This window comes from Alligator mississippiensis, chromosome 8 (genome assembly GCF_030867095.1).
Source record: "Alligator mississippiensis isolate rAllMis1 chromosome 8, rAllMis1, whole genome shotgun sequence".
Lineage (NCBI taxonomy): Eukaryota > Metazoa > Chordata > Crocodylia > Alligatoridae > Alligator > Alligator mississippiensis.
The window spans coordinates 16,910,680-16,937,978 of record NC_081831.1 but is presented as its reverse complement, the minus strand read 5'-3'; the positions used below and the strand labels follow the sequence as shown (position 1 = coordinate 16,937,978).

At 39.7% G+C, this 27,299-nt stretch overlaps 1 protein-coding gene across 3 annotated transcripts in view; it reads right to left on the bottom strand.

Annotated features, from left to right (window-relative positions):
• Positions 1–1,739: 1,739 nt before the first annotated feature.
• FOXK2 (forkhead box K2) overlaps positions 1,740–27,299 on the bottom strand; it is an 85,542-nt gene continuing 59,982 nt past the window's right edge. For 2 of the 3 annotated variants that reach the window (XM_006268728.4, XM_059732182.1), the window contains 8 exons: positions 20,904–21,098; positions 16,255–16,402; positions 15,654–15,800; positions 12,320–12,513; positions 11,397–11,572; positions 10,095–10,391; positions 9,638–9,847; positions 1,740–3,228 (listed from right to left, as the gene is read on the bottom strand). In XM_006268728.4, coding sequence (XP_006268790.1) covers positions 3,032–3,228; positions 9,638–9,847; positions 10,095–10,391; positions 11,397–11,572; positions 12,320–12,513; positions 15,654–15,800; positions 16,255–16,402; positions 20,904–21,098 — 1,564 coding nt within the window. In that variant the 3' untranslated portion in view covers positions 1,740–3,031. Of the gene's footprint in view, positions 3,229–5,640; positions 5,772–9,637; positions 9,848–10,094; positions 10,392–11,396; positions 11,573–12,319; positions 12,514–15,653; positions 15,801–16,254; positions 16,403–20,903; positions 21,099–27,299 lie in introns of all 3 variants that reach the window. The other variant, XR_009463847.1, reaches the window with a different exon arrangement.

Genomic DNA, 27,299 nt, shown 5'->3' with positions numbered 1-27,299 from the left:
CCTCCAGCTGGTAAGTCTGTTGTGGTGGATGGGGAAGGGGGAGGGGGGGGGCAGGCAGATCAATGCCCCCCACAGTGAGGGGGTGGGGTAGGGGCTGGAGTCAATGCTGCCCAGCTGGGGAGGGGCAGGCATGGGACAGAGCTGCAGCTTGTCCAGGGGGCATGGGACCCAGGGGGACAGGGGGGTGGTGGCTCCTGCTGCTGCACACACCCTGGGAAGGCACAAGGGGAGGTGGGGCATGTGCACCCTGGATCTGCATGGGAGGGAGCAAACCAGGGTGGGATGGGATGCAGCTGTGGGCTGGTGCTGGGCTCTTCCCTCCACATGGGGACTATGTTTGGGGCTGTGCTCCTGGCACATGCTGTGCTCAAGGCAGGCAGCAGCAGCAGCGCTGGAAAGGAACTATGGCAAAATATGGGAGTGGCTGCAACCCCCCCACAACCTCCCTCCCAGCTCTACCACCTGCCTTGTGTGCAGCTCCTGTGCGCCAGAAGTGCAGTCCCAAGTGTGACCCCGCAGCCCTGAGCACAGCCCCCATGCACGGGGAAGAGCCTGGTGCAGCCCCAGTCCACATTGGCATCCCGTCCTGCCCCGCCCCCGCACAGATCTGAGAGGCAACCCCCCTCCATGGCCTCCCGGGGTTCACGTAGTGGTAGGAGCCACCACCTTCCTCCCTGTGCCTCCTGGATGAGCCATGGCTCTGTCCCATGCCTGCCCCGCCTGGGCAGCACCAACCGCAGTCCCTGCCCCGCTCCCTCCCTCACTGCAAGGGGCGTTGATCTGCCTCTCGCCCCTTCACTTCCCTTCAACCACAACAGATATACCAGCTGGAGGCATCTCTCCAAGATGCTGGGCTATGCTCCTCCCTGTCTGCATGCTGCACTACAGCTGCACTCACTCATGGGCATTTATTGGTCAAATTATTGGCCACTTCAGCCTGATTTGCGATACAATCAATTTTCTTTATATTGATGACAATCCAATATCAGATCGATGCATTGGTGCACCTCTATATTTTACACTAATTATTCACTCAGCTCTAACTGTGAGAAGTCGCTTCTGAATATAAACCAATTCCAATCAGTGCTTCAAAGCCAATTAGTGCCCTGATTTTCAGTTAAGGCTGCAACTAGAGGGACATCTAACATCAGATTAGACAACTAGGGAACTTTGTATATCTTCCTTTTTAAACCTCTAATTCATTTTGCTTTTAAAGTGAAATAAAAAGTCTGACAGTTGCACAGAAATGGCACTTATGTTACAGATTTGTTTTAAATGGCTGTTATAAATTCAGCTAGTGTACAGTTTTTTTCATATTTTTTAATATGCATTATCTGTAGTGACATTGTAACAGCTCCATTTTGTGGATGAACACAATACTTAGTACAGATTTTTCATATTTGGTCTTCAAGTAAATAGTTTCCAAAAGCTGCCTAAAATAAGCCATTCCAAGCCGTTTCAGTCCATCATAAAAACACAGATTTTCCTTTTTGAAATGGAAAAAATATTATAAATAATGGCATGATTATTACACAACATGACAAATCAGAATCTAAAATTAAAGCCAACTCTCCAGATTTCAAACTCACCTTACTGTACGTAGAAATAAGACATTGTGTGAATTATAGACTGGGCAGCAGCCTTAACTTTTAATTTTTAAATGTAAGGTGGAAACTACTACCACAATTAAAGTGAGAAATTACCAATATATTTTAAAATATGTCCAACTGCAGAACACACACTTTTAAAAAAAACTTTTATTATAATAATATGGTAGCCACTGTTAGAAAACCACAACAGCTACTCTTAATGGAGACCCCAGGAGGTCAGTGTAGGACATCAAAAGTTTTATGGATAAACTGGTCAGATTAATTTCTACTGATGGGTGTGTAAGCTTAAAAATATTGAATATACCTCTGACAAGATAATTTTTACTCTCTTTTTAAAAGGACTTGTGATAAAGAATTTTATCTTTTCTAAATGAAGAACAGTCTGTTATCTTAAACATACACAATATTAAGTGAGACTCTTGTTTTACTTTAGACTGGAAAAATATGCCAGGGACAGTCAAAGTCAACACAAAGTAACAAACAGCAAAAGGTAGCAAGGAAGAGAAACAGATAAGTGCAGTTCTGGTCAAATTCATAGCAGTTCTTTAACGTCAGTTAACGGCTCATTTACATTGTAATTTCTAATCAGTTACATGCAAGCCCAAAGAAGCATTTGATCACTACACATGGTAATAAAATTTGATTAAATTTATCAGGCAACTGCTAAAATATGAAAATTTGCAGATGTAATAAAGTAGCTTTATCTGAACTTTAACAGGACAGACAAAAGTAAATCATTCCATCGGTTAAAAAAACCCTACATTCAGTTTTTTACCAAACAAAATTTCACATGAAAAGTACTGTGTGATTTCAAAGTTTCCAGAGTAGAAATGGAGTGATTTGAAATGTCAAAGACCCCATTATTTTGCAAAGAAATGAAAATACACCTCAAAAATTTCTAATTCCACATGTGAACAACAAAATACTGCATATCTACCAACAACTGCATTGGGTAGGTCATTATGAAAGGCTAGCTGCCAAGATGTAGGAAATGGCTCCTTGCCTCTGTTCCCTTTAAGGAATATACAATCGTTTGAAACCAGTTCACACTAAGCGCTTATCATGCTGCCGTTACACTGAGATACTCAGTCCTTAAAATAATCCAATAAAGATTTTTTAAAGCTGCAGCCCTCCCCAACACTGTATGTCTCAGTGTACACAGTTAGTTCAGTAGGGGGTGGGGAGGAGAGGGATCACAGCCTCTGGAACAAGACGCTTTGCAGTTTGACTTTTTTTTTTAAATTACTGAGTTTTAAGGCCACCTGTGTTGTTTTTTCAGTGCTGAAAGTTGAAGTCTGATCACAGGGCCCTTTCCCCACTGCGTGAGAACATGTTCCAATATTTTAGGTGTTATATTTAAGTGTCTCCTTTTGGCACCATGGAGCTTATTTTTTTTTAAAAAGCAAACTCCTCTAAAGTTTCTAGTTCTGGCTGCCTTGATCACTCACTGCAACAGATGGGGTGTCCACATTAACAGCTATGACTATGCTTTCTCCATCCTCTGTTTTGATACGTTTAAGTTCTTGCTGTTCCGACTGGTCTCCATTCTGGCGTTTCGTTGGAAGAGATGCCGATGCTGACGCATGAGTTGCTAACATATGCAAGGGACTTGCAGTAGCTGTAGAAAAATCAACAAAAAAGTTCAGAGTCCAAACCCATTTGAAACAGACAAGACAATAAAAGAACTGAATCTGCTCTGTAATTAAATACAATGGATTCCTTTATCGTTTTACCACATTACAGCGGGCCAAATGAAATTAAGAGTTTACTGTCTTTGTCCAAAGATGACAATTCCTGCCCTAATTTATATTTAAATTGATAAAATAAAGTCTTATAAATTTAATAAAAAAGATATAGTAAAGGAAAGAAACTCTATTTGGGAGATGGAAAACCAAAGCCAGATAGGTTAAGTGACCTAGCCCAAAATTACACCAAGAGCCTGTGGCAGGGCTGGGAAGTGAATTCAGGTCTCCTGGACCCTGGGCCAAAAGATCTAACTGAAGAGCTATATCTCCCCTCTGCCAACAATTATCCTGACAATTTTTTCCATGCAGGCTCATGGAAAAAAGGCTCAATTATTATTGGAAAACTTCTGCAAATGTGGTTCTGCCATATCCCACAACAAAGCTAGGGGTAGGTTGTTTTGCTCATATTAAAATGTGTCTGATCATGATGAACCCTAGTGCCCCCAAGCTTTGGGAAAGGATCTTGGGTAGCCCTGGTGTCAGGGAATGTGCCTTCTGGCATCCCTGGGAAGCATGGCCAAGTTGTGAGACTGAAAATTCTCAGCTCGCACTTGCTCAACAGAGCCTTGTTTGAATTTGGCAGCTATGTTTTTCAGCCTGTCTGCACTGGGTGTGTCCCATTCCTTTTACATGGGCCACACTGCATATGCACCAGATTTCCCAGCAGGTGAGTATGTGACAGCCCACTGCTAAGCAGAGAACTTTTAACGGCGCCTCTCTTACAATCACAGGTCATCCTAGCACCAGAACCAAGAGCTGGGAGATTTTCTGCTCTCTACTCTCACAGCTCCTCCTGCTGTCACCTAGATAGTGAGAAGGAAATGAGCTGATCGAGCTGCACCGAAGCAAAGCAGTGAGCCAGAATGGTATGCAACACATCCAGAACTGGAGTGAGGCTCTGGAAAGGAGACAGTCATCCTTCCACTGAAGCCCATGAAAAAATTAATCTGGTATCAAGTACAGGATTTGAAGGGCATACACAATGCGTGGAGCCAGGCAATGAATAATAGAGATTTAACAGAATGCTAAGTAATACATAAATTATCTCTTCTTGGAGTGCACCACACAGGCACATTATTGAGAAAACGTGTAGGAGCTCCACTGCTCTCAGACCGAACAGTGTCTACTTCCATATTCAAAAGTACAGGACCCAATTCTATGACCTGCACTTAGTGAAGTACTAAGGGAGAAGGGGAATGCACTTTTATGTCACTTTCACATCTCCCCCAAAGGTAAGGCTACTCAGCTCCTAGCGTAGGTTAGCATGGGCTGAAAGCTACTTGGCCAGTATAACTTTATTGGTGAATCTGCTGGATGATGCCTGAGTGTTCAAAGGGGCTGGGCTTCCTCTATGTGTCTTATTAGCTGCTGTGCACTTCGTCTGACATAATTCAGGATTTCCTAGTTGCATCACTTCATTTGGTGGCATCTGTATTTAGAACAACTCTGTTGCACAATACCTGGATTTTTCTGTTGGAATATAATGCACATACAAAGTACATTCGTGGTCATGTGAGTAGAGTGGATATCGTGTCCCAAGAGACTGTACACTCTCCCAGAACAGTTATCCTCCTGCTCCTTTGTAGTTAGGGGGAAGGAGAAAAAAACCCCCAGTCCTAGTACCATAATGTTCATACAAAATTACGCCAAGAGCCCCACAATCAGTACACACAGCTGCAGCTGTGACACACTTAAACACATACTTCACGTGAACAATGACATTATGAAGAGATGATAAATATACATTTCTGTAAAACATCTCACATACTGTACTGGTGTTGTGCTAGAAAGTGCCAGTTATCAAGAAACTGCACCAAGTGACACCCTTTGGGAAGGAGAAGGATAAAACAATTATTTGGTCACCAAAACGATCAAGGAATAACCACACAGTGCACTTCCTGCACCAAAAAAACCCAGCACCCAGCATGAACTACTACACAAAAGAAAGGGAACTTCAGTATCACCTTGAAAAGGAAGCTAGAAAATAAAAGCAGCATATGCTGGAAAATGAAAATGAAGCAGGGATAAGGCTATCACCATGTGGTTTGTGAACTATAGCATTTATAAAAACTATTTCAGAGTGTGAACAGCCTCTTGTTTGTTCTAAGAGGTGCTTTGTATAGATTTTCATAGATTTTAGTCACCCTTTAGGAAACTTAAAATTAACCTATTCTTAACTTCTAACAGGTCATATATGAAGTCTCCTATGGAGAACATAAATTATTCTAAACTGGTTATGGAAGAGAATGCTTGTTTGCAATTATTTTATGTGGCCAGCAAACAACCTTTACACTTATCTTCCCAGTTAAGGCTGCATTCCTGGTACAAAATCCTGTGCTCTTGTCTGTCTGTATTTTTTTGGCACATGAAGTCATTCAATTTCAAGTCAGAATCATCAGTAGCTCCCAATAGTGCTCTGAATAGGCAGCAAAGAAATAATTACATCAGAAGAAAAGTTACCACTAGTTATTAACAACCTATTTAAAAACTAGGAAATGGGAAGTTAATGCTCCACAAATCATCCTTACTACTATTCAGGTACCTAACCACTGTGCTCATCATGTACAAGACACTGTTTTGCATTCCTGTTAGCTATTAGCATGTGAAAAGTAAAAAGAGTTAGTATGTTGTATATTAGGGAGTCTTTTTAATAGAATGAGGCACTTGCTGCAACTCAGTGTAAAGGGTCAGAGTTAGTATATGGCTGTATACGAGTGCTACAGTTTCAAATCTACATTGAAAATTAGAGTAAGGCAAGTCTAGTTGTATAATTTTATTATAAACAGAAATGGTAGATTTAATTTTTACCCCCCTCTGCCTCCAATTTGAAACCTATGCTGAAATGCCAATGAAATGAAAGGCAACGAAGATCTATGGGCAGAGATGTTAAGATCTGAAAATGCTATTTTCCAGCTACAATGAGGATAAAATATTAAAAAACAGCAGTTATGTTTTATTTTCTGTCTTTCAAACTGCCTGGGGTTTCTCCCCCTGAGTATCAGATATATATTTACAACCTTGACTCCCACTTAAAATGTTCTTTGTATTTTCTTCCAGATAGGGGTGCACTGATAAGAGATTTTTTGGACCGATACTGCTGGCTGATTTTCAAGGAGCCATAATGGCCGATACCAATCCAATATGCAGCCGGGCATCTTAGAGACCAGCATTGGGCTGGTAAGTCTGTTGTGGGGGAAGGGATGGGGGGAAGCAGACTGAAGCTCCCGTGGTGAGGGAGGGAATGGGGCTGGGCAGGTGCTGCACAGCTGGGGCAGGGCACGGGACGGAGCTACGAGTCTCATCCAGGGAGTGCAGGGGTGGCAGCTTCTGCTGCTACATGCACCCTGGGAGGGCATGGGGGGCGTGTGCTCCTGGATCTGCATGTGGTGCGAGGGCAGACTGGGGCACCACTAGGTTCTTCCTGGCGGGGGCTGGGCTGGGCTTTGCTCGGGGTGGGTAGTGGTGACACTCGGAGGGTGCTACAGGGGGGAGGGGGGGCCCTGCAGCCACCCCACCCCAAAATTCACCATAGGCCCCCCCCAGTGCCACCACTGCTCACCCCAAGTGCAGCTTGGCCCAGCCCCCCTGTCGGGAAGAGCCCAGCACAGCCCCAGCCCCAATTTGCAGTGGCAGCCCACCCTGCCCCATGCAGATCTGAGGAGAGACAACCCCCATGCCCCCCTGGGATGCATGCATTGTCAGGAACTGCCCTCCAGATGAGTCGCTCATGGCTCTGTCCCATGTCCTGCCCTGCCCTGGCTGAGCAGTGCCTGCCCCAGTCCCACTTACTCCCTCACCATGGGGGCCTCCATCTGCCCCCTTTTCTCTCCCCACACCAGACTTACCAGCCGATGCTGCTCTCCAAGCCGCCGGGCTGCGTGCCAGCTGTGGCTGTGCACATGCACAGGGCATTTATCACCACGTTATAGGTCACATGAGGCAAAAAAGCTGATTGCTGATGCTCTCAATTTTTCCTGTATCAGGGCTGATCCAATATGGGACCAATGTATTAGTACACCTCTACTTACTGAGCATTTAAAATAATTGCTCTGACAACTGTTTTTGCAGCTGAACAGGCCCTGTAATTTGTGAAGTATTCACATGATGCAAATACTCCTTACATTGTTGTGTTACTCCAGACTATGTAGTCCCATGATCGAGAGTTTTTTGCAAAATTCCAGGAAATTCCAGGAACTGTAGAGAGCACTACTGGGTTTGTTAAGTTAGTGGGTATCCTAGGGACAATATAAATAGTGAGAGACTATACCCACATCACTAAGATATCTACCTAAGCTTCTTACAGTCATCAAAAAATAATTAACTTTCCTTGCCAATGATAACATATTTAATCAAATTTAATATAACATATTTAATCAAATCAAAATAAAAAACACTTATGAAATGTCATGCTGACTTGTTTCATTTGGGTGAAGTTCTGCACAAAGAATATGTGAAAAACTGGATCTATAAATCGAAAACTAGCTAAAGATTTCAACTACAAAGACTGCTTCTATTAAGAGGGGTTTTGTATAACATATTCAGGCATAGACTAACAGGTAGACTACTTAAGACTAGATACCACACATGCTGGGTATCTTCATCAAACAGTCTGAGCCTTGCCTGAAGACAATAACAGTTCCTATATGAAGCCTCTTGTGGAGAGCTTAACTTATTCCAAGCAAATGGAATAACAGGCAGCTAGACTAGAAGAACTGCTTCTCTAAACCAGCTTTTAAGCAGGTAGTTTAGTGACTGCCTTCTTGAAACTGATAGCTTCAGAACGCACAAGGAGAAGCTACTTTGGAGTTGCAGTAAAAATCAGAAGAAATCAGAATTCTAAATCCCATTTTCAAAAGGGAACACTGGAAGTAGCAAAAATTTGCACGTGACAACATTTAGAAAGGGAGAGCAGTTATTTCACATGGGCCTCAAAGCCTACCAAATGGGCAACACCAACGTGACTGAAAATGATGCATACTGGAAGGAATAATCTGAACATTTTAGTATCCTAATACACCTGAAAAAGGACAGTAAACTCAAAATCTTCAATATGCAGTAGTAATAAAAAAAAAACAGTACAAATATTAGGATATAGAAGAATGGCATAGAAAATAATATTATATTATACCTTGAATGCTGAGCACCTTGCAAGCAACTAAAACAAAAGCCTGGGACTTTAATGATTAAAAACATATTTCTGATCATTTTAAAAATCATTTTTATCCATCTCTGACAAATTGGTGTTTCAAAAAAAGGGTGCAAGGTATCCTTAGCTCAAAAGGAAATGGGCAGTGAGAATTAGATTTACCTGCAAACCATACCAAAATCTGGACACGTGACACAGACACACGTTTGTTCTGCCACCCAATCAGGCTGCTTACTCAAGAACTGAGCGGACTGATGGTATTTAAGGCACACAGACAAATACTATTCAAAACAACCCTCTGAAATTCTTGCAGATTTTAATATTTTGTTTCTGCCCAAACCTGTGAGAAAACTAAAGAAGAAAATCTGCATTCTCTTGCATACAACATGCCCCTGATTAAGATGCATGCCTTGTTTTTGAAAGAACGAAGGAAACAAGTTTTCCTTAAAAAACCTCATAAGTATGGTATTTTCCCTGGGAAAAATACAGGCAGCTTTAATGGGAAGGCTGGGAGGCAGGCAGTGCAGAGAAATATTGTGGCTGCTCTGTTAACCACATAAGCCACTGCTGGGTGAAAGAGAAAGTGTCCATTGCTAGCAGCTAGGGAGCCCCCTTGTGTAGCACTTGCAGCATTCATTTTCTCTTTCCCCACCAGAGGCATGTGGAGCAGAAGCTGTTACCATATTTCCTTGCTTGAAATGTGCACCTGAATTTCCAGCTGCTGATTTTTGGGAAAAAGGTGTGTATGCATAAATGCATGCATGCATGCAAGAAATTATGATAGCCCCACAAACAAGTCCTGCATTTTGTTTGAGCTCTAATTTGCACAAAGATGCGCTTGCCATTTTAATTGTGTCAGTTCCCACAAAAAAAAGGTTGTAAGTTTTGAAGAGCTGCAAAAGCATTAAGAAGTGACGTTTAAACTGTGTTTGATTTGGGGCTTGTCATCCTTGAGGCTGCAGGTTGCCGTCTCTGCAACTTTAGCAGCTTTTTGTAGGAGTGCAAAGGTCTGAGAAAGGAATTAAATAAGATTTAACAATGGCCGTTCTGAAAAGTCTAATACTTATCTGGATAATCTGAAGCCAGCTCTGACACCAGAAAAGTTTGTCTACAGGAAATACTGATGAAATGCTTACCAGTGTTGCCTTGCCCTTGTATCGCTGTGGTGATAGGTACTATGTGTGTTCCATTCTGTGTTACAGTTTTTATTGGTAGCTGGTGTTGACCTAGTGGTGCCTGTTGCACTATAGTAACTGTCTGTAAGGGCGTGGTCTGAGATGTCTGAATGATGCGACTAGCAGCTCCTATTGTAGCATGGCTAATAGCAGGGATAGGTTCCACTTTAACTGCAAAACAACAAAAATGATTTAAAATGTAATGGTAAGTCAAGAAACTTTAACACAAAACATGAAGTGATTAAGTTATTTTAGTCTTCAGTGTGTTAATAACCTCAAAATATCTGAAAAGGCAAGAGTTCTAGTTTTAGCTAATGTTTTTTGGGGTTTTTTTGTTGTATATATGAAGATTTTTTTAAAGGCTATTAAACAGTTATATGTATTCACAGAAGACTAACCAAGCTCAGCTAATTCTTACCTTTTACTTCTTTGTGGTCTCCATTCTCTTGAGGTTCTACCTTAGGCTGGGTTACCATTGCAGCTTGTGTGACCACTGCCTGTCCAGCTACAGTATAAGTGTTTGCTGGCGCTAATCCAGTCACATTCGTGACAGACACAGCTGGTATCTGGTGAACAACGTGAACGGTTTGAACTACAGGCTGCTGGGATGTTGATGTTGTCACAGGAGTTGCAACAGTGTAGGTGACAGGTTTAATAGTTTGTGGTAGCTGCCGTTGTACAGTAATTAAAACTGGTTGGCTAGATAGAGGTGATCCTATTGAGAAAAGTAGAAAAATTAGACTGGCACCTTGAATCAAGTATTTTCTCAGTCAATCATCCTCTTAAATCTCAACAGACACTGAAGCCTCATAACATTAAAAAATCCTGTGTGTATCCTTTACTAATTACTACAATGATAAAAAAAGCTAAAACTGGGTAATAAGAGACTGTTATGGCACTTCACAATATGAAGCCGTGTCAACATTCTGGGTGGCAGAACCTGTAATGGAGACCTGGCCTTAGCTTGCAGGGTTCTGAGGGTCCAACTGCTATCACTAACTCAAGGTATCTTTACATGAAACCTAACATTTACATGGGTCTTCAACTTGCTGTAAGAAGCAGACATGTCATCATTAGGCAAATGAGTAACTAGAACACAAGAAAACTAAATCACCACAACTCTTAACACCACATGCACACAGCTAAATGCAGCGGCAGAAAAAACATTTAAGATTCAGTGACTCTTCCATTCTGATTCTCTTCCACCCCACTCCCCCACTAGAGCAAGGGTGAAATGACTGCAGATTTACTATCCTTAAGCAAAGTATTTACTGAGCACACAAACCCATGATCCAGATTGCATTAGTTTTCACCAGTTCATCCCTAATGGACCTTTTAATGCACATTTCTGCTCTACCTGTGAAGACAACCATTATTCAATAAAACTTCAAGTAATTTTCCAGAGTGAGTCATGACAATGATAAGACCCTGCACTTTTATACATCAGAAGGAACTAGTGCCTCCGCTTACCCACACAATGAATAACTATGCTGGAACAAAACATGTATAACAGAAAGAGAATGGCTAATACGTCTGATACATTTTCAGGAAATATTTACACATCATATTTATGCATTTGTCCCTGCGTTGCCTTACATTTTAATAGGTTATCTGTCTGAAAATACGGACTGCTTTCTTGGTTAGGTGTGAGAATTTTGCTCAAAAAAGAAAAAAAAAAAAACATTCCCCCCCCCAAAAATATTCTTTCTAGATTTCTCACCTGGGGCACTCTGTGCAAACCGTGCTTCTTGTATTACTGCTAATTTTGGCTGGATAGCACTAGGTTCAGGTTCCATTGGGACTGGAGATCCTTCCCTTGACAGGCTTTCTGGGGTCTGTACTCCACTGGAGTGTGCAGATAACACTCCAGAATGATTAGGAGAAGCTGGGGCACTTCTGTATTTAAAAATGAAAGCAGCAGCTGGTGTGTTTTATGTTAATAACTAAAAGATGAGTGACCTCACCTCTAAAATATTGTAATATATGTACTGTCCATGAGAGGGCACCTTCTGCCAAATCAATACCACCGTATATTATTTTGATGCTATGGAATTGAACATTTGGGCATTTTCTTATGTGAAGTTTCTAAGCAATCCATGCAACAGTACAAATGTTTGTTCTGGAGGGACAGAATGATGATCAGCTGTTTAAAGGTTAATTCAAAAGATGCCAACAAAAGCAGAAAAGGGACATAATCTTTACAAAGCAAATAACTAAATCTATATATTATTTCACCATTAAGAATATTGGTTAATATTACCCAACTAAACATACATTTGTCACCTTCACCTTAATATAAAACTGTCAGCTCAGATTTGGTATTTTCTATATAAACAGTTTTAAATGAAAGTAGATAAAGTTAGTAATTACAGTTTTAATTTTGTAACACTGCAGTACAGAAACATCTCCATATATTAACAAGCTGCCAATTACTTATCTAAATTGAGTCAGTTTATTAACACTAAATCAAGCAATAAAAACAGGCCCACTGCATGGGGGCAGCCTAACTAGTGAATTTCACAGAATTCAACCACACTCAATTTTATATTAAATAATTAAACTTGTAAACAAAGCTCTCAAGTTTGTAACAGCCTGAAGGTTAAGAAACAGCCATAGTCTTTTGGTTCATCTGTTTTTCCTTACCTAGAAGAGAGTGGTCCCAGAGGGGTTCTAAAGCAAGGTACTCCCCTAGGCCGCCTTTTCCTAAAAGCCTGCTCTATTAATTTGCTTTCAGAGGCAGGATCTATCCTCCAGAATGAGCCTTTGCCTGGTTCTTCCTGGGAACGTGGTACTTTGATGAAATAACGATTCAGAGAGAGATTGTGGCGTATTGAATTCTATGGAACATAAGAAAAATATGTAGAATTCATACATCTGAAATCAGAGTGTGGCCAAGTGCAGTAGTCTGTAATACAAGAGACTTAGGGTTCAGGTCTCTGATTCTCTAAAGATAGTAGGAATTAAGGAGGGCTACAGAGACAGTTGTGCTGAACCTGAAAAAAGGAATCTTAAGTACTGCTTAGACCTCTCATAACAATTAAAGAACAATATTAAATGAGCTACTAAGGGAATTCCATTTCAGTCCTCTAGTGAGAAGGATGGTAGCCACAACAGAGCTTTAATTTTTTTTTTATTATTTTTTAAAACTTTTTTTTAAAAGAGTTGTCTGGGTATAAAAGCAGCAAATAACAAAGAACTACTGGCGCTCATGCATCCTGCTTCTCAAAGGGAAAAAAGGTCAGGCTGTTCCCATTGGGCTTCTAAAACATACTGTATACTGATTCTGATACAGATCTGGCACAATATGCTATTTACTATTCCATAGTAAGAAAAGTGAATGTTAGGGTGGAGAAATTTTAAATGCAGCTATATACTTGGGAGTTACCATTCATCAGAGGACAAAAATAGGGAGAATGCTCTTAGCAACTTCTCAATTCCAAATTATTCTTCCCCAGTCCAGGGAAAGATGCCTTTCATTTGACACACTCATTAAATAATCAAAGGATTTAGTGAACTAGGGAAAAACACTAAATAACAATGACTTCTAATACAGTTCTCCAACATAAACAAAGATCTTCAGATTATGTTACAGACCGCACCTTTACTGTATCCCCAAATTGCAATGACACAAAGTAAACTGAACTTCCACTTGGATAGAGATGCATGAAGTGGCCAGTTTTGAAGCTAACAGAACCAAGTCTGCCCTTGGTTTCATGCATCTCCTATAGAGAGACATCATATCTTGATCTTTCTGATTTTGATTACCGAGGCAGTAAAAACAGATAGGACTACACGCTAACAGTACCTCTGATATGCTGAATGTTAACACAAACAGCTGGTGGGGAAAATTTAACCTTTAAAATCAAAACTCTTCCAAACCCTCCAAATTAAATGCCAATCCAATGTCAGGTCAGCCTTTTAAACACCTCAGTCATGACCTTAGCAGCAGGTCTGGAGAACTTAAAGCAATGATACCCTTGTATGGTTTCTTCAGTGCAATCTGATGCAACCAGAAGTTGTTTCCCTTGCCAAAGACTGAAACAGAATGGCCAGAAGGTGCCAAGACTATAAGTTTATCACAGTTGTATTTACATCTCCATCTGCTTGGAGAGAAGAGTAAATCCAACACTTCTAACCTGGAAGCAAAATAACCCCCAGAATGAGTTCACTGTGATGAATCCTCAACAAAACAGGCTTTTATATAAAATAGAAAGGGATCAAATATTTGTGAGATTGTAGATAAACATATTTAATCTTAAACACCTACATTTCTAATGAAAAAAATGAGAAACTACCTAGCATCATAGTAATATTCTACATGACTACCAAACAAAATACCTACACAGCTATTTCATTTTATACCTTCCTATTTCTTTTTAGGAATAAGGGTGAACTTTTTATCAATTCTCTGAAATGAAGATGCATCCTGTGTCTGCAATTTTATTTCTGCAAAGTATTACACATTTAAATGCTTGATTTTTATACTACAAACCAAATGCAGATTATTCAAGAACACATGATGCTGTATCAACCAACCAGATTTTTTGGGAAAAAATGCAATATATAGACCAGATATATAAAATTTAAGGATTATGTTAAAAATAAAAGGTACACAAAAATATTTTAACACTAGCTTCTACTGCCAGGGTAGAATCTACATATATATACGGTATGCAAGCAGAAGACCATATTACATGAAAGAGAAAAGATGTACACGTACAGCTTGAGCAGTTTACTGAACACAGACTAGCCAGAGCAAAAGTTGAGAAAGGGGGAGGCCTTAGGCAGTGGAATCCCTGGTGAGAAGCCCAGAAGTCCGATATCTTCAGCTACTGGGAATAAGGAGAGTGTACTATTTTTATATAGCCTCTAGGGCTAGTAGTTCTGTGATAAATCTGAAAGGTCAATTCCCCTTTACTGCTGCAAAGGTGAAGGAGCATATTCTTTAACTTACTAGTTGCATGGTAAGTAGAAAGTAGTTCTTTGTTACTTAACCCTCCCCCATCTCTCTCATTTGCCCTGTAAATAACTTCAGTGTCTGTTTCGACTGCAGATCATAACTCTGCTAAGCAGCAGCACAGTGAAACTGATATGACCTGACTGACATTGTAGTTGCAATGTTGCCCACAGGATCCTGAATAGCAACTGTGAACTGACCGGTTTTGCTAACTGCTCTCTACCCTCCCTTGGTAAAACTAAAAGTAGCAGCAGAGGCACTGAAGTTGTATCTCTGCATGCTTAGGAAAAACATACGGAATTGGGCTAAACATTTGATCATCCAGCAGTGAGCCGTGGTCAAAATCTGCTTTTTTTTTAAAAAAAAAAGAAAGCTTACATTTTGAAGAAATTGATGGCTTAGCTTGTTACGACTTAATATAGTTAGAGCAAATTGGCAAATGGCATTTAATTTGCACACATCCAAAAATAAAAATGAGGCAGATACCAGTTCAAGACAAACTAAAGCAAACTGTGTGTACCTGTAACTTAGAGTCACATGATCAAGGCCACAACTTTCAACAGGCTTGGTTTCAGATAATTTGGGATCTCATTTTGGTTTGCTGAGGTAGTATTACATACGTAGTAATTCAAACAGAATACAATTTTCTTGTGGTGCAAATACACCTTAAACCATTGATTATAGTATTTTTATCCTACCAGTGATTATAGTATTTTTAGCCCATGGAAATCCTTTATAGTCCTCCTACTGGAGTTATATGGAATAACCTTGTTGAAAAACTGAAGGTGCGTTTCACCTTGTAGAATCAGAGATGCCTCTATCTCCACACACTTTTATAACCCATTCAAGTCATCCCAAAACCTTTGAAGGCTTGTCAGGTTCATTAAATATAACCAATATAAACAAAACAAGTTACCTTGGTATATTTGCTGTCAAGCCTCTGTTGGCTACATTGGAATTTTTATTCACAGCTTAAAAACAAACACCACAAAGAAACCACACATACAAAATCAGATTTACCTGCCAGCCCTTGTCTGCTGTTCTGTAGTATGGATAATTTTTCGTTATGTGCGTATAAATTCCATTTAGTGTAAGCTGCTTATCAGGTGCCATTGTAATTGCTTGTACTATTAGTTGTGCATAGGAATAAGGTGGCTTTGAGTCATCCTATAAAAAACAACAAAAACAAACCATATGCACCAGTGAACTTAACAACTGTATAAACCTTTACTAAATTCACAAAATGCAATTAATTTAATTTTTCAACACTTTTTGGTGAAACAATCTAAAAAAGAATGAACTAAAACAAACTTCCAATTAGGAAAATTTAAGATAACGCTGGAAACCATGAGAAACTAACACCAGATTTAAGTAAGTCCGACTCTGCTAACACCTAAAAATGGGTATGCATAACAGACACAAAAATTTCAATGTAGGTCTATATCAAAAGAAAATCAACACACGACGCATCTAATTAAAAAAGGGCTCTGACTCCAAAATTGTTTTCAATTGCTAAGTGCCAAATCATATCTGGGTTCATGTATTTTGGCCAACAGATTTCCAACAATGTTACGTTTGGCTTAAGGCTTTATTTTGTGGTTCAGTTCCAAGCAACATTTACCTTTGGGCTATCTCCACCCGATGCTTCCTTGTCATTTTCTGACTGTGAATTGTCAGCCATTAAATGTAGGTCAGATGGTATTACACGACTCATTTTGTACCCTGAAGAGCCTGCACCACGGGGGCTAGATGGGCAGGAATTTGCAGCACTGTGGAACACAAAAACAGGATCCTACTATTTTGTTATACAGTATATCACCACATTATTTCTAATCAAAAAGCTCTTATTACAGGAAAACCCACTAGAGCTCCCAGACTGTAGTCAAGACTGTCAGATTATAAATGCTTGGAAAACAAGATTTATAACTCGGGTGTAAAAATTAGAATCACTGCAGGAAGAGTCCGATCAAATGAAGTTCCAGACACTCCTCTTCAAAGAACAAAGAAAGATCAATTGTTTTGTTAGGCTATGTACATGAAAGTTTTGCTGATAGTGATGTCCATTGTATTTGGAATTTATAAAACCCAAAATCTGAGATGCTCATCTGGCTCTCCTATCTGAAATTTTTCAGAGATAGATCCTGCCTCAGATTTGCACCAGATGTTTGTGTTTAGCCTGCTAAAGAAAACTACTGTTGCCATATTTCTGGGACTGGATGCAATAGTGGGGTTGCAAAAATGTAACAAGAACAATAAGCCACAAGTAACTGTTTTTACTGATTCTTATTTAAAATCAATTTCATTTAAAGCATGTGTGAGAATTACCATAACTGCCCTGTTTTAGCATTACCTAGTTTTATGTTAAACAATAACATAATAGAAATAATGTACAACACTTTTACGGCTGGTTTGTATGGCACCTTCTGTTGAATGTGTAGCAGGACCCCAGCAGGGCTGGGGCCAGTTCAAGGCTGTGTGGTCCCTGGCCAGAACTAATGTTAGTTGGCTGTCAAGTTCCAGACCTGCAGGCACCTTGCTTTCAAACTACTAGTGCAGGGAGAGCCCAGGATAATGAAGCTCCCCTTAACTGCTCCCCCTAGCCCCCAATGGCAAGTAGGAAGAGCACAATTGGGATCTAATCCTTAACCCCAAAACTGCGCCTCCTGCTAAGCATGTGTGGCATAGCAGGAGACACTATTGTTGGGATTAGGGATCAATCCAATTGCACCCTGAAATGAATGCATGGCCCTCCCTCCTCCAGGTGAATTGTGGCAAACAGTTAAGTTAAAAAAAAAAACTACTGTGCTTGTACCACAACTAGTAGACATAGATGGCAGATGTTACAGTATTTAAGATGGCAGGAAAGCCATACCCAACCCAATGCATGCAGTAAAACAACAACAAAAGCAAAACCCTTTTACCCTATTTTCTGTGAAAAGCCACAGGTGGTAAACTGAAGAGCTACTTTTGTAGCTGAGGAGCTAAAGTATCACTGGACTCTTAACGCTGAAATCAGCTTGCACCATAGCATTTTCCCCAGGTTTTTTTTTTTTTCATCTTCTATAGCATGGCTGTCCAACTTCCAAGCAGCTGTGGGTCGTGCCAGCGGGGGTCATGGGCCCCTAGGTCACATGCCATATAGATGCCCCGCTTTGTTGCACCATGCAACATGGAACATGACCTCCCCCCACCGCACAATACTGAGCACCTGCCCCACTGCAGGACCCCAGTCTCACCCCGAGCACCCTGTGCCATCTTGCCCAGCAAGCACAGAACACAAGCTGTAGGCAGGAGATGAAGCCTGGAGAGTTGCAGCTGGACACTAGAGCCTGGGGGCTGCAACTTAACCCCTTGCAGGCCACATGTAGGCAGTTGGACAGCCCTGTTCTACAGTGCACTTGAAGCATAGCTGGACAAAGATGCCATTTCCCCTGATTTCCCACTATCCCTTTATCTCTGTGAATGTCAGTGGGCAACATTTTTCCCTATCTGGATAATTTCATGTCAGGAAACAGACCTCAGAAATGTTTACATACTGACTGCAATAAATTCTGCCCTCAGCAGAACCAAAAAAGGTAAACGTGAAAAAATAAAGCAAGAAACAGAGATGGTGATATACACTTGTTTGGAGATTGTGACAAAAAAAAACAAACCCCCAAAAAACCCCACTTTTTTTTTTTTTTTTAAAGAAAAATTTCCAGTTGCCACAATTCTAGCACCTGGGATTTGCTCTAACTGGATTGCCCAGGAGGGGAGAATATTGCATGGAAAAAACTCTGGTTTTGCAGACAGAGAGCCAAAGAGTCAGGACAACTTTTTGAAAATATAGGTCACTGCTGTGCTATGTTAAGTTTTGCACATATCAACTGACAGTATCCCTTTACTTAGCTCACTATCCCACATACTGACACACTAACATAGTAATCAAAGCAAGTTGATGAGTCCGCTACAAAACAAGATGTTTTAAGGAGAATGTCAAGCTCTAATTCAAATTTAAAACTACCATCATCTTTAACTATAGTTTAATACTTATTTGAAAAGCTTGAAAGACAACTAAAGTATTTGTGGTAATGCAAAGGCACAGGTGATATAGATAACATAATAAATACTTGAAATATTTATAAGCTGTGGGCAAAGTATATTTTTTCAGGGGTGTGGGTTTTTTTTCACCTCTTACACAAACCATTTATAAGCCTCACACTATTATTACTGCTACCTTGAAAAAAAACCCCTTTGATTAACAGAATTTGTTCATCTCTAAATGTAGGCTTCATTAATGGGATCCAATATTAAAAGTAGAAATAAAATTAAATATATTAGCTTTAAATTCCTTCACTTAAGTAGACCTACAATCTGAAAAGAAAAAGTAGAATTTTCAGAAACTTTTAAATGACTTAGGAGTACAAGATCCAGACATTTTCATTTGGACTCCTGCTCCTAAAACACTTTGGAGCTTTTTAAAATTCTATCCACATTTCTTTTACACCAGGGAGAAAAAGAATGATTAATTTTGTATATAATATTTATGTACATATGTACATAATTAACCAACACATCTAAACTGGCAGATTCAAGTTAACAGATTCAGAGTGACCTACACAAATTGGAGGATTGGGGCAAAAGGAATCTCATAAGGTCCAACAAGGAGAAGTGCAAAGTCCTGCACTTCGGATGGAACAATCCCATGCACCAGTGGAGGCTGGGGACTGACTGCCTGGGCAGCAGCTCCGCAGAAAAGGACCCGAGGGTTATAGTGGACAACAAGCTGAATATGAACCAGCATTGTGCCCTCATTGCCAAGAAGGCTAACTGCATACTGGGCTGCATTGGCAGGTCAAGGGAAGTGACTATTCCCCTCTATTCAGCACTGGTGAGGTCACATCTGGAGTACTGTGTTCAGTTTTGGGCCCCCCACTACAGAAAGGATGAAGATAAATTGAAGAGCATTCAGAGGAGGGTGACAAAAATGGTGAGGGGTGTTGGGGGACATGATATATGAGGAAAGACTGAGGGAACTGGGCTTATTTGGTTTAGAGAAAAGGAGACTGAGAGGGGACTTAATAGCAGCCTTCAACTACCTCAAGGGGGGTTCAAAAGAGGATAGAGCTAGATTGTTCTCGGTGGGGACAGATGACAGAACAAGGAGCAATGGTCTCAAGTTGCAGCAAGGGAAGTTTAAAGTTCGATATTAGGATGAATTTTCTCACTAGGAGGGTTAGTAAAACACTAGAACAGGTTACCCAGAGAGGTGGTAGAAGCTCTATCCTTGGAGGTTTTCAAAACCCAGCTAGACAAAGCTTTGGCTGGGATGATCTAGTTGGGGATGGTCCTGCTTTGAGCAGGGGGTTGGACTAGATGACCTCCTGAGGTCCCTTCCAACCTAAACTTTCTATGATTCTATATATTTCAATACTAAACTTATTCTGATTCCAGATATTGTACTGAGACACTTTAAAGAAGAAACATGGTTGACTCCTGGAAGCCATAAATCAATACCAAATTTTTTTTTTTTTTTTTTTGGTGGAAGTGAGAAATCACCACCCTCCAAAGCAAGTACCGCTAAACTGCTAAGACAAGGGCAGGCAATTATCTCGGGCAGAGGGCCGCTTATTGAGTTTTGGCAAGCCATCAAGGGTCTCATGACAGGCAGCCAGGGCAGATAAATATAAATTTTCTAAATTTTTTAGGGGCCCCACGGGCTGGATAGACTTACCTGGCAGGCCACATCTGGCCCACGAGCTGCATTTTGCCCACCCTTGTGCTAACAATGCATTTTTCTACTGATAACACTTACAGCAGAAAACAGAAGATGCTGGATTTCAGAGAGCTATTTAAAAATAGTATTAACCATGGAAACAAAGTCTCAGTTAAAACAGAATAAGCATATGAATAACAAAAACAAAGCTAGTAACTTAACATTGATCATTCTTATGTCACCTAGTGTACCCAGATGCATCAGCAAATGAGAAATGCAGACTCACCCACTGTTTTCAGTTTTAGAGCACGTGAAACAAAAGTATGTTCCAAGTACAACTTCAAATAAATTTCCCTGCTTTTGGCAATTTTAATTCTGTTGCTAACATAAAGACCTGACTTGTGTACTTAACTGAATACGAAGCCACTGAGAATATGAAACGGTTGATTTTACGCTATTTGGCACTCCAACGTAAGTATTTTTACATAAGCCAAGCAACATTATGCAAACTACAAATTCATACTAATTCTATAACCCATCTATTACTCTACATGCAATTTGCAGGGTTTAAATACCTGATAGTTCCTGTGGGAGAAGGGAGAGGGCTGATCAGGTGAGCCATGTTGTCTGGAATGTTTATTGTTAAGGGAGAGATCTGGGGTTGCACGGGTTTCACTGGGGACTCTGGGGCCTCCTGTTTTTCTCTCTTTTCATTGGACAGAGCTGTGAATGTTATCTTGATGTTTGTGCTGGGAAACCTGAAAGTACATCTGAAAAATAAAAACAAATATATAAGCAACTTATTTATCAATAATGTGTGAAACTGATTTTTTGCATAACTAGCAAGCAACACTTTACTCTGATTAAATGACAAGTAAATAAAAGATCTTGGGCAAATGATCTGCAATCATCTCATCTCCATTTTACATACAAGCAGAGAGATCTAGAAAATATTAGAAACTCATCATTTTAGAATTTGGAATACAAGTATAAATCACTCTAACAAGTCTGCAATTTAACAGGTGTAGCTTGCCTTCTGTTTCTCTAAATTTCCTGTAATCCATTATGAGATAAACTGGGACTATCTCCAAAATGAGGATTACTTTCAAGATAACTAATCAATGATGTAACAAAGATTGGGTTTTATACATGAACTATTAAACTGTTATTATAGAACCTAAGCATGAGAACAACAGGCAAAAAAAATTCTCAAAATGCCATACATGGGTACCAAAAACTAATAGTGCATAGTGTAAGAGAATAAAAGTGTCACCCCATTTTCATGTAGCAGTAACATTTTGTTCACTATGGCCTTATTTGAGATAAGGTACAGAGAAGGTCAATCAAAATGATCAGAGGCCTAGAGCAGTTGCCATACCAGCAAAAACTAAAAAGGCAAGGACTCTTCAGTTTTGAAAGGAGAAGGATGACACAGGTATATAAAAATCATGAAGGGTACAGACCAAGTGAATCAAATGAAAAAAGCAGTTGTTCCCAGAGCCCCAGAATACTAGAACTAGGAGGCACCTGCTGAAATTATTAGGTAACAGGTTTAACAATGACAAGAGAAAGTACTTTTTCATGCAACATGTAGTTAACTTGTGGAATTTATTGCCACAGGAGGTGGTGGAGGCAGATAGCACTGCCAAGTTCAAAAAGGAACTGGATAAATTTTTGGATGATAGATCTAAATAATGGCTATTGACCAGAAAGGCTGGAGATGTTTCCTCTGGCATCTCTAACCCAATAAATGGTAGATGCCAAGGAGGGTACTGAATAGGGGATAGATCACTCCAGAGATACCTGGTTTGATGCTCTCCCTGTATAGCATCCATTTCTGCCACTGTCACGAAGACAGACTACTGGGCTAGACTGGGCCATTGCTCTGACCATATATAGCACTTATGTTCTTCTGACACATGCTTTACTTCTGCAAATAGGCCACTCTTGGGACTGCTCACTGTAGGAAAGGTAAGCATGTATTTGCAGGATTGGGGTCTATATAAATCTCACACACAGTGGACATAAACCAGAGTGAACTTTTTCTTTCTAAACCACTTTGTTTTACTATGAATGCTGTAAAAATGTGCTTCTCTACCAGTGCCTGCTGCCATTACGGTAAGAAATAGTCAGTGCAAGTGTAACCCTAAATGAGTTTCAGAAACAAATAGGTATTTTAGAGAGATTCAACACTGGCCATTTATGAACAAAATGACACAACCTTACATTTGTAGAAATCCTCTGTGTTTTAAAATGTGGTAAAATCTGCAGATTATGTAAACTAATGACATCAACAAGGGTTTTTTTTATTTTTAAAAAACATTCTTTTAAACGAGCCATCAGAACATTTGCCCTTATTCATCTCAGTGGGCAAGAGTTCCTACAGTTATGTAGTTAACCCAAATAAAACATGAAAACAGGCTATTTATAGCTTAGTTATACATAAAGAGAATTAAGCCTAGGTATGCTCAACCTGCTTATTAACCATACCATTTCAGGTAGTGTTACCTTTTATTCATGATCAGTGATCATTTAATAATGCAAGGTTCTTGCCTGTCCTCTGTCACATGGTCAATCTGTCAGATATGTATAACACTGGCTGCCCGGTTACATTTACCTGTCTCTCTTGCATGTACCGAGGCTTTGCCAACGACACAATCACCAAACCAACAACTGGACCCATATCGAAAAGTGATACTTACTGGCAGATCAAACTTTATTAAGAAAGAAACAACACTGCTTTGAAACAGGTGCAAGAAGGAATGAAGTTGAGTAGGGATTTACAAGATAGTGAAAATGGATCTAATCATTACTCAAACTGTGGAATCGTATTTTAAACAGAAGATGAAAGAAAGGTAAAGGGGGACTCAACATTAAACTAACCTTAAAAATATCAATAAGCATTCATTCTCTACTCCAACTCCCCATCCTTTTTTTTTTAAACTAGGTTGACTTAGGGACATAACTGAAGCACTTGTTTCAAGTCTCATAATAACTTCTGCACAACACTTAAGGATATGTGCTTCTCAGGCAAAAAAGGACATTCATTAGTGGTGACTAGAAGATTCTTCACATCACAAAAACTCAAAATTAAGGGGAAAAAAAGCAACAGTACCTTCCTTACAGTCTCATTTCTTACTAAAGGCCATGCCTGAGTTTAACAGTCAACCTATTTCTGAAGCATGCTTGATGTACTAAATATAGAACAAAATCCATGTCAAAATATTGTGCATAGATTGCAGCAGAAAAGTTAGAAGACGCTATATTTCTGCACTTTAATTTTCATTCCTAATTGCCTTTTTTGTTTTTAAACAAGCTGCAATAAAGGGCTGCAACGGAGTTTCTGAAGAAACATTACCACCACTACTTTCTGCTTCCTAATGTTAGAAAGGGGGAGAAGGTAGAAGGAGTTTCTTGCTCTTCCTAAACCAGGTGTGTCAAACACTTGGCTGGCGGAGCCACTATGGCTCCAGAGAAGAGGGGCCTGTCACAAAATCCTGGACCCCTAGGCCCTGTTGGCTATTGACAGCAAGAGGACAAGCAAGAGCTGTGCAAGATAGCATTGGGTTGCCCTGCAGCCACCTGGCCCACTCCCACTGCTTTTGGACCTGGCCCAGGAGAAGCCCTGCAGACTCGATACAGCCCGAGCATCAGGATGAATTTGACACTCTTGGCCTAAAGGAAAGGAAAATCTACATCACTGATAGTTTCTTTAAAGACACCTGGAAAGTGAAGGGGCCGTTTTGCTGATAAAAGTAAATGTTACTCCAATAAACGTTTCACTAAACAATGAAAACAGTATCACTTTTCAAGAACATGAATCAAAGCGCAAAGTCATCCCCTATTAGAAAATTTGCTCTAAGTAAAAATGTGCAGTAGGGACTAAGCAGCAATATTGGGTTTAAGTTTAAATATTTTGGATGGAATTTTCTATGTGTTTTATGTAACTATTCTTCAGTATTTGAGTTTTACTACTCAACTTAATGGACTTAACTTTTTTGTGTGTAATTGTTTCAACTGAAGACCAACACAAAAGCAGCTGTACTTAACTTCAAGTATTAATTCAGTGATTAGACTTGTTATTGCATAATACAAGGACACTGTCTAGCAGTAAGTGGGCAATATTCCAAAATGCTTCTGAGTTTTTACTGAGGTTTGGGAGAGAGAATAAGGAGGCTTCATAACCAAAGCACAAGTATAGGAAATCCAAAGCCATAAAACATGGATTCCACGACAGCTTCAGTACATCCCAGCTCTTCCCATGCAGCTATCTACTCTACGCTAAAATTTCTCCCCTCTCATGTTGCTGCTCCAACTTTTAATTAAGTCTCATCCTATGGGCATCATCTACAAAGATTTGTCATGGCTACCTCCCCAGTCAAGTCTGAGAGAGTGACTCCAAAAGATCATATTTCAAGTCAGTCTGTTTTCACATATTACTCAGGTGAGAGAAAATGTAAGTTTGAGGCAATCCAAGCTGTGTCATGCACAGCTCTTTGTTAAGCGACTTTGTGCCAAACTTGACAGCTCTTGTTACAAGCTAAGGACTATATTTAAACCACATTTACATCACTTTGAATACTAAGGTCTGAAAGATTTTATAAATGAAAGCATAATATACTTCCATATAAATTAATAATCTCCTCAAACATGTAAACATCAAAATATTTGCATCACCTTGTATTATTATAAAATCATATCTTTCTTTGGATCCATATTTACAAATCGAGCTGTTTGCAAAAACAGCTGTGATCTAAACCAGAACAACTAGTAATATTAAGGGAATCACTTAACTGTTATACCTTCTATATAAATTACCACAAAAGCAAGCTCAGTGAATTTATTCTGAACAAATAAAAATAAAGAACATGTTCTGATTTGATCAGCATGTGATGCACATTTTGGAAGAGTGTGTCATGCCGTGTACTACCAGTAAAACCAAAACAGATGTATGGTTTTTGAGAGAGAGAGAGCCATACATTTAGTTTACAGCAACCACCATCAGTGCTTCCAGCAGTTTTAAGATACGTTGGCACATGGCCGATTACTATAAGGGAACTTGCTTCTAACCTCAATTTCTTTTTAATATTTTTTAAATAAAATCTTGGACACTTTTCTGCTCCAATCCCCAGCCAACCGATATCTTTCCTGCATGGAAACGTCACAATTCAGAACCATGAATCAAACAGGTACATTTAAGACCTATCTAAAAAATATTTTAAAATACATTTTTTTCAGACCACTAAATTTAACTCATTATAGGGTGAAAAGCTCATGTGTGTTTTTTTTCTAAGTGATGAAAATAGATATACCAAAAGGTACAGAACTACATGGTTCTAGCCACTCCAAAAATGACAATTCCTAGTATGCACTTTTAAATAATGTAAAAGGGTGATTTCATGAATAAGGAAAACAGCACTTGTGCTGTATTTTTTATAACTCCAACTAGAGGACAGGTCACTGAAAAATGTATAACCTAGAAAATTAATTGAGAACAAGCCAGACAACCAGAGTAGGGAGCAAAACAAAACCCTTTTAATTATAAACAAATCCGTTCAGAATTGAGTAATGAAACTGAGGATGGAAACAGAGAGGAAATAAAGGAAAAAATATCCACAAGTTGACTGTTTCCAAGTACACTAGGGACCAGGGACTATCGTTTATACCATACATATACTACACACAGCACAGTGGAGCCTGGAAGGCCTCAAGGTACTACCATGATCTAAAATGCTAAATAAAAATAATTTCCTAAGGTGCCTCTATCACACTGACTGGATTTCTACTCTTGGGTCTCAGCTCCCAAACATTTCTGTCACATTAGGGAACCGAGATCCATGAAAAGGAATCCAGTCAATCTGGTATCTTTAGACAATATACAAGATATCTGATCAACTTTGCCCTATAAATCAGGGGTGTCAAACTTGCAACCTGTGGGCCAGATCAAGCCTGCGAAGCCCTATGATGCAGCCTATGGGTCTTAGACTGATTCTGTGTGCCATATAAGATGCACAGAGCTAAGTGGTCTGGTGGTCAATCTAAATCTAGGAGCGTGGGTGCTGCACATGGCACAGAGGGCTGGTCCAGGGTACATGCCGCATGCAGTGCCTGCATCAGACCATCCCTGTGCACTGGCTACAGGACCGATCTGTACTGGGCTACACTGAAGTCAGCACACATGTCAGTCTGGCAGAGTGCTGCATGAAGCACATGCAGCCAGTCCAGCCCTGCATGCTGCATATGTCAGCCCTGCTTCAGGGTTTGCTTTACATGTAGAGGAGAAAGAAAATTTATGAAAGCTAGAACGCACCTTTGTACTACTACAGTGAAATTTAGAATGTGAAGTCGTAGGAATACCTAGTAATATTATTGCTTAGTTTTCAAATTCAGCACTGCTGGTAAGCATTTCAGCTTGAGCTGATTCATATAAAACATGCAGAAACAATGAACTAAGCCAAAATGAATCTTGTCTTGTCTATTTTCAGAACAGAGTAACCTTTTCTGGACAACAGAAATTATTTGTAGAAGGCAATGTTAGTTTAAAAAATGTTTTGATTTAACCATGTTATGACTTCTTAAAACCTATGTCAAGGTAAATGTAAATTAGACCCTGGGCAGCTAACATTGTTTTAAAAAAGGTGTTAATGTAAACCTATGCAGATAGTAACATAAAGTTAGTTCAAATGATCTCCATTGCAATTTCAGATTTCTAACTCCAATTTCTCAGCATTACATATTTCTCTGATGTCAGCAGTAAAATCCAGGGTTTTTTAAAAGGATTTAAAGAGATGTCAAGTAAATATTTCTCTGAGTCCTTGAAAATGCATCACTGCCTAGATATTTTTTGCTAAAAACAAAAAACCTTCTAGGAATATATAAAAAAAGAATGTTACTCAAATAATTCAGTTATAAAAAACCCCACAAAGTATACAAAATGCTATAACGGAGACTTAGAGGAAAAGAAACCCATT